Genomic DNA, 8,033 nt, shown 5'->3' on the forward strand with positions numbered 1-8,033 from the left:
AAATATATGATGGAATATAATAATTAAATTTTACCAACTTTAACAACCTCTGCTTTGTTGATTATCAAGCCTCCCTTCCATTTTCCACTCCAAACTTCATACAATCCAAAATGAAGTTCGAGATCCTTTTCATGTTGATCTACTTCAATTTTAAGTTGATTATCATTTGGTGGAATGATTACGCCAGACGTACCACATTTTAAGTTTACTGCCTTAAATTTGTATGGTCCTTTCTTCCCAATTTTTGCCATCACCAGTACATCGGTGTTGTCCCAACCGAATCCGTTTTCCTTAACTGTAACATCAAATTTCACTAAATAACTATTTCCTTTATCTACCTTTACTTTACCAGATACTTCTAGCCATGAAACTTGTAGCAACTCTGCACTTTGTTCGCTGAAATAATATGTGTGGTAACCTATATGTTAGGTCAAATTCAACAAAGTGTAAAAATAACTTTTGATATTCATATGTTATCAATGTATTTGACTAAATATGTAAGACGAGAGACAAAAATTCTAGATTGTTTTCTCGCAAAAGGTAGACTATAAATATGTGACAAATGGTTGAAAAATTTATATTAATTAATATGAATTTTTCAATCATTTTTTACTACATTTTGCAAGAAAACAATGTAGAAAATAAAAAAAAAATATAATCCGACACGTTCAATAAAAATAGAGCACAACAGTTTCCTTCAAAAGGTACAAGTTACTTTTATTGTATTTTAGAATAAAATTTACCCAAATTATTGTAGGTACCTATGGTTCTCTCCTTGACATAGTTACTTACAGCCCTTGTGATTCCAGTTACACCCCTTTGAAACAATAAAATTGACTAAATACCAAAAATATTCCCTTATGAGGGACATGAGTGCCAAAACTAAAAAGAGTTAGGAAGTCTTTATAAGAGGTGCAACTTTTTAGTTGTACTTTTGTTGAGTCTGACAACGTAAAAGTTTTGATGTGATCTAATACATTAGTGTTGGTATGATCACACATAAAAACGAATGTGTTTTCATTATACATATGTTACAATAGTATATAGTCAATATGAAAAATATCATGACAACTAATAATTTGTTTTAATCATTAAATTTATTTTATTTACGGGCAACTTGGAACTTGGCTAATAAAGTTTTTATATACTTTTTTTTTCTATACGCTAGATAATCATAAATTTCAATTCATACATAAATTCAATTCTTGTACTATTTGTAAATTATTATATTTTAGATTCTCCGTAAATTGATTTCAAATATGTTTACTTAAAGTAAATTCATAGACTTTTACCTAGCTCACTCGATTCACGTATTGTTTTTAAATTTTAAATTGTAGATATTTTGCAAATTAATTTAAAGTACATTTACATAAAATCAATCCAGTAACATTACATAAACTCAATTTAAATATGTTAACTTAAAAAAATAAAAATTATGTAGCACTTGTAATTGTGTTTTTTGATCTTATTTAAACTCAATTTAAATACATTTATATAAATTCGGTTAGATGATAGAGATTTAGCCTAACGAAAAGTTTATGAGAATCAAAACTAAATTAACCTCGTATTACAGAAATTAAAACCACCTTAATTCATAGATTTAAAGCAATTATCAACCTTTTTAACCTTAAAGAATGGTGTGCGTATTAGTTTCATTCTAAAATAAGTTAAGAGTACAACTCACGTTATTTTCCAATAGCGAAGATCATTTCCCCAGATAATGTTGAGTCCTTTTGGCAGTATCTCCTTACCGGCACCGTTGGTCATCTGCACTCATATATTGTCGTTGCTATTGTTATTATACAAATAAATTGTAGCATAAGAAGTATTTAAAATTACGTGAAACTAGAACTATGGTTTGTATATTTTGGTTTTTTATTACATTTTATTTAACCGGTTTAATATTAACCCCATGTCTTACAATAAGGTTTCATTTGATATTTTTTTATTTTACATTTTTTATTATTTTACAATACTAATACAATGTGACTATCTAATTAAACAACTCTACTAATAATATACATTTATTTATTGTACCTTAGTTCATTTAACACCTCCACTAACTACAATTATTATCCATATTTTAGTGAATATATATTATTTTATAATTTTTTAATAAAAAATTAGATAGCAAAAGCATCATGTGATTAATTAAATATTTCATCTATATTATAACACTCCTACATATGCTCCTATCATTTGAAATTAACAAAATTAATCATTTTACTAAAAACAATAATACAAAGTTCAAATAAGACACTTATAATCAAACGGATAGAGTATTTGAATTGTGAGCACAAAGTAATTAATTCTAATAAGTTGTGAGAGCTTCTACTATTCGATCGATGTGAACTTCTAAGAAAAAAATCTCATATTTCTACTACTTTACCACTAAATGTTAGAGATATAATAATTATTACATGCTAATTTCCTTTTCTTTGTCTAATTTTTATTTGGGAATTTATATTTTCAAGTTGAATGGATATCTTATTATAAACAAAAATGAGTTGATATATCACATACACAGTTGAACTATGAGTATTGAAATTTTAAACAGGAAAATAATTCCCTAAAATTATAAAGAATAACTATCATGCATAATACCGAAGGTATTCAGTGAAGTTTTATCATTGTGGACAAAAGAAGTTTAATTAACAGGGCATAGGAATATAAACTTCTTGGGTTATGTTTTGATTGTCGACATTTTACACCTAACAAGACAATTAATAATATTTACTTATCATTTTTCTTCTTCAATAAATATCTAAGATGTACAAAACAATAATTAAATATAGAATTGACAAATCAATAATTAATATCACATTACATTTTAAAAGATCAAAATTAAGTGAGAATTAAAAAGAAAAGAAGGGAGTAATTTTTTTTTATAAAGGAGGGAGTAATATTGTAACATAACTTTAATTACAAACTTAAATTAACAGGGATAAATTTACTTGAATTTTACTTGTGTATAGCCAGACCATCAATAAATCGTGTAGATCATGTATAAGATATATTTTACATTTAAATATTGTCAAGACTCAAAACTTGATGAAGCTATAAAAAGTTAGATGTACGTACCTATCCATCCTTCCATCATTTTGTGAGATCATCATTGAAAAAAAGTTGTTTATTTGTGAGGCAAAAAAAAAAATTGGATCTATCAAGTAAAATAATAAATTTAATCTTTCCCTGCTAAATTGTGAAGACTAACTTCCTTTTAGTTTGATATACAGTATATGTTTATCATAAACGTGCTGCTTTTTGCAAAAATTTAAAGTTTATAGGTAAAAGAAAACGTATACTTGCCTCTTTGATACAAGTAATGTCTGCTGTCTGATGAGGCTTCCTGAAAGCCATCGTTACGATCGAAAAGTCTTGAAATTAGAAAGCTGCTTTTGTCCTTTCAGCAGTTCGATCCTCTCTTTTCTGTTTCTTTTATTTGTTTGTGTGCTTTCCCTTAACGCAATCTATGAAGGAACAAAACTCTTATATAGAACCACGAAGAGAAATTTAGATCGAAAGTAAAAGAAGAATATAGTTTTGTTGGATAAGGAAGAAGGGAAAGAATAATACAACTTGAGCACAAAAGGAATCAACAAAATTCGACTAGCTTTTGAAAAGAAATTCCATTCTTTTCACATCCGCGTGAGTTTTATTCGAATAAAATGTATTAATCATCTAAATCAATTTTATAAACATTTTATTTTAATTATTATATTTTAATATTATTATGTGAATATATATGTTTATTTAATTATATTAGATTTTTATATATCAAATAGTTTTAATTATGAAATTATGCAATAATGATAAATAAATTTTTTATATGATACTTAATTTATGTGGATTAAAATATGAATAAATGTCACTAATGATTCATTTGAGAATCATAAAATTTTAATTGATCATCATTTTATATATATATATAAACTATGGCCCCAATATATTATACACTATTTATTATTGTCTTTTCTTCCTATTAAATAGTTTTTAGGGCATACAAAATTTAAGTTGATAAATAATTACAAATTAAAGCGTTTGTCCTCTATTTCTCTTTTCAAAATTACTGTCAAGAGACGATTATCTATGAAATCAAATTTTCTTAAAACTTCATCTTTAATAGATTAAAATGTTGAAATCCTAAAATAAGATTATTCTTTTTGAGGAATTAGTAAATTAATCGATTTTCATGTTTGTTTTATTGGATTATTTTATTTTATTTATGTTTGAGGAATCTTCATGGTGTTGCACTTTGGAACATTTTTTTAGAACCGATCAACAAATAAAGTTGCTTTGAGCCGTGCTTATGGTGTACACGAATTGCTCTGAACAGTTTTTTTGAACGAAAAAACGATCTGCAAATATCGATTTTCTTTAGATGCTATTTTGGATAATACATAACTTTATATACGAATATAAAGATTTAAGTTTTTGTTATTAAGTTCTAGCTCAATTGAGAAAATACCGATATTGTTAGGTTATATATTATATTATTGATTCGAATCTTTGTGTGAATTTTTAGTGGTAATTGTTGGAACTTGTATGTTGTTTGCTTGTGACAGGGGGCCGCGGCCACCCAATAAACAAAAAATTATAGATAAAATCATCTTATTAAAATTAAAAAATTACAATAATACTTAACCTTAAAATTTGTATCTTCTCCTCTTCCTCTATCTCGCTCTTGAGTCTTGTTTCCAGAATCACCAATGTTGCTCTGCTCACTGACTCATCTGTTGCGTTGCGTCACGATTTGTGCTCGGTTGCTTGCTTCGCCTTTGTCTGCGAAGATTCCAACAAATTTCCTATTTATGATTTGTGCTCGATTGCTCGCCTATGTCTGCTTGCCTCGCCTCAGGCGTTCTTCAAAAAGTTTGGCTTCCAATTTCAATTCATCTCTCAATTTCGTTCATCATCAGAATTGTTTATTACTTACTTTATTATGTCATTGTTAGGGCTGGACACAAACCCGTGGCCCAAAAATAATTGGACCACCCGCGGCCCAAATTTAATATTGGGCGGGCAAAGACGGGTTAATGGGTTCACGGGTCAATTTACGTGGGTCCACATGGTTTTAAATGGGCAGGTTCGGTTTATAATATTTTGATCGCGGGTACCCGAACCCGCCCGATCCAATATATCAAAAATTAAAATTTATACTAGGTCGGCCAAGTAACACCAGCCCAGCACTCAAACCTCACCCATTAGATTTCACAGTAACCCTAATTTTCATCCAAATCTCACCCATCACTCTCTACTCTCGTCTCTCTCTTCATTCATTCAGAGTAACCCTAATAACTTTCACCCTCACTCATGACTCAACTGAACATTCACTAAGAAACCCTAGCTACCACCGTCTTCTCCGCACAACCATCATCCTTCACGCGATCTCCATCATTTTTCATCACTAAGGTTAGTATTTATTGTATATATAATGGTATTCTGAATTTTTTATTTTCTTTTGCGTTTTATGAATTTTTGACATTTTTAATTTGTTGAAGTTATATTTTGTTCTTGGTTTGTTTTAAATTTGTTTTGGGTTTATGATTTTTTTGTGTATTTTTTTTTTGTATTATGATTTTTCTCCTATTTTAATTTTTGTTGAAGTTTTATTTTTGTTATGGGTTTGATTGTTGAACTCCATTGTTAAATCTATTTTTGGTTTATGATTTTTTTGTGTATTATGATTTTTTTTTTGTATTATGATTTTTCTCCTATTTTAATTTTTGTTGAAGTTTTATTTTTGTTATGGGTTTGATTGTTGAACTTCATTGTTAAATCTGTTTTGGGTTTATGATTTTTGGGTTTATGATTTTTGTGTATTATGATTTTTTTTTTGTATTATGATTTTTCTCCTATTTTAATTTTGGCTAAATTACATTTGTGGTCCTTTAACTTAATCTCAGGTAACGTTTTAGTCCTTTATCTTTTTTTTTTCCCGATTTAGTCCTTTATTCCTAACAATATCAAATAAAGTATGAAAATATGAGTTTATTTGAAGATTTGCGTTACGAATTTGATAAAATTTGTATTATATTGAAGAATATAATTAATTTTATGAGTTTTGATTGAATTTTTTTTTGAATTTTTGTATAAAAAAGGATAACATTGTTGAAATTTTAAAACATAAAATATCAAATTGTCATTTAAAATTAAAATAAAGGACCAAGTCGGGAAAAAAAAAAGATAAAGGACTAAAACGTTACCTGAGATTAAGTTAAAGGACCACAAATGTAATTTAGCCTTTAATTTTTGTTGAAGTTTTATTTTTGTTATGGGTTTGATTGTTGAACTCCATTCATTGATCTACTATAATTATTTATAAAGACAAAATAAACAGAAAAAAAAAAATGAAGAAAATTATAGGAACCCTTAGCTGTTTCTGTCCACAAAATTATAGGAACCATGATGAAATAGATTGTATCTATTTTTGGCCATAATATTAGCAGTTTGCATGTCCAAGTATTTCAGTTTTTTACTTTCTCTTTATGCAAAAGTCACAAATAGAAAAGATAACAAGACCATCAATTTTTATCAGCAACCAGAGAAACTTCAATTCAAATCTTGAAAATAAGAAATTATAATACATTTTAATGCACTAAGAACATCTAAGCCTTGGACCAAGCTTTACTCACTTTTGGTGGGTTTTATCAGTTATCATATCATGCATATCAACTATATTTATTTTTTTCCCAAATATAAAACTATGTTAGTGACTTGAGGGACATGAAAAAGTACTAATAGAAAGTTTCAAAGTTCAATTAATCCTGAAAAGCATATATGTTGTTGTAGTGTTTAAACTCTCTATAAGTTTTAAATTATTTGGTATAGATACAGAAGTGATTGAACTTATTTGGTATAGATACAAAAGTAATTGAACTTATTTGGTAATCCTGAAAGAGTACTTATCAGTTTGCACATGTCAACAAGAAATAGTATATGCATTATTTGGTATAGATATATAAGTGATTGAACTGATGCTAATTTTTTTTCTATTTTAAATTATGATCAGTAGTAGAGAACCATGACCACAAACAAATTCTAATGACATAGGCGCTTTCAGACCAGTCATTTTCCATTCACAACCAATATCAGGAGGGCATCAAATTCAGGTATCAATATTTATGTGTTTATTATTATTTTGTTCTCATTATGTTAAGTTATTTTATGTATGCTTCAAATCCAAGTATGTATATACTGCTACATCAGTACAAGTTATGCATTTTTAAATTTATAAAATAATGTGATGTTGTAAAATAATGCATTTTAGTAAATTTTTGTAAAAAATATTATATTCATTGTTTATTTTTTATTATTTTAAAATTCATTTTTGTTAACAATAATAAAGGTCAACTGTTACATATTTATTGAGAAGTTCATATTAGACACCCTTATAAATCATTAGAATTTGTAAAATATTTTTACCTCCACGACCACTTAAATTTTTGTAACAATCCCTTAAATAATAACTTACAACCCTTTAACTATTGAACGTTAATGTGGTTGGTATTTATTGATTAAGGCTCGTTCATTATTTCAGTGATGGACTAGCCTAGTCAAAATGTACCTACTCAAAATATCAACAATAATGAATATGGTGCAGCGGCAACAATAACAAATGTTGTTGGACCTTTATTGGATAATACCCAAGAAAAAAAGAAGAGAAAACCTAATGCAAGTGGGCCTAGGCAGTCATCAAACTGCTGGGAACATTTCAACAGAGTACCTGATTGTGACATTGATACTGCAGGTGTAAACACTGCCACAAGAGGTATTTGTGTGACTCTAAATCTCATGGTACCACTAACATGAACAAACATGTTAATAAATGTCTCAAAAAATCACTTTTCGTGTTAAGTGACCCTAACCAAACAATTCTTACATTTCCATATGTTGAGGGATCTGGTTTAGTTCCAACTAGTAGTAGGTTTAACCTTCAAGCTTGTCGTAGGGCAGTGTCTGTTTTTGTGGTGTTAGATGAACAACCATTTAAGACGATTGAGGGTTGCCCCAATTTACCATTCCATCTAGGC

General features: G+C 28.1%; 1 protein-coding gene across 1 annotated transcript in view; it reads right to left on the reverse strand.

Moving 5' to 3' along the window:
• The window catches only part of LOC101495328 (protein PHLOEM PROTEIN 2-LIKE A9-like), a 3,712-nt gene extending 276 nt beyond the window's left edge, over nucleotides 1–3,436 (reverse strand). Inside the window, 3 exon segments of the mRNA NM_001278982.1 lie at nucleotides 1–396; nucleotides 1,685–1,767; nucleotides 3,310–3,436. Coding sequence (NP_001265911.1) covers nucleotides 24–396; nucleotides 1,685–1,767; nucleotides 3,310–3,360 — 507 coding nt within the window. The 5' untranslated portion in view covers nucleotides 3,361–3,436 and the 3' untranslated portion in view covers nucleotides 1–23.
• Between the last annotated feature and the right edge of the window lie 4,597 nt (nucleotides 3,437–8,033).

This window comes from Cicer arietinum, chromosome 1 (genome assembly GCF_000331145.2).
Source record: "Cicer arietinum cultivar CDC Frontier isolate Library 1 chromosome 1, Cicar.CDCFrontier_v2.0, whole genome shotgun sequence".
NCBI classification, from domain to species: domain Eukaryota; kingdom Viridiplantae; phylum Streptophyta; class Magnoliopsida; order Fabales; family Fabaceae; genus Cicer; species Cicer arietinum.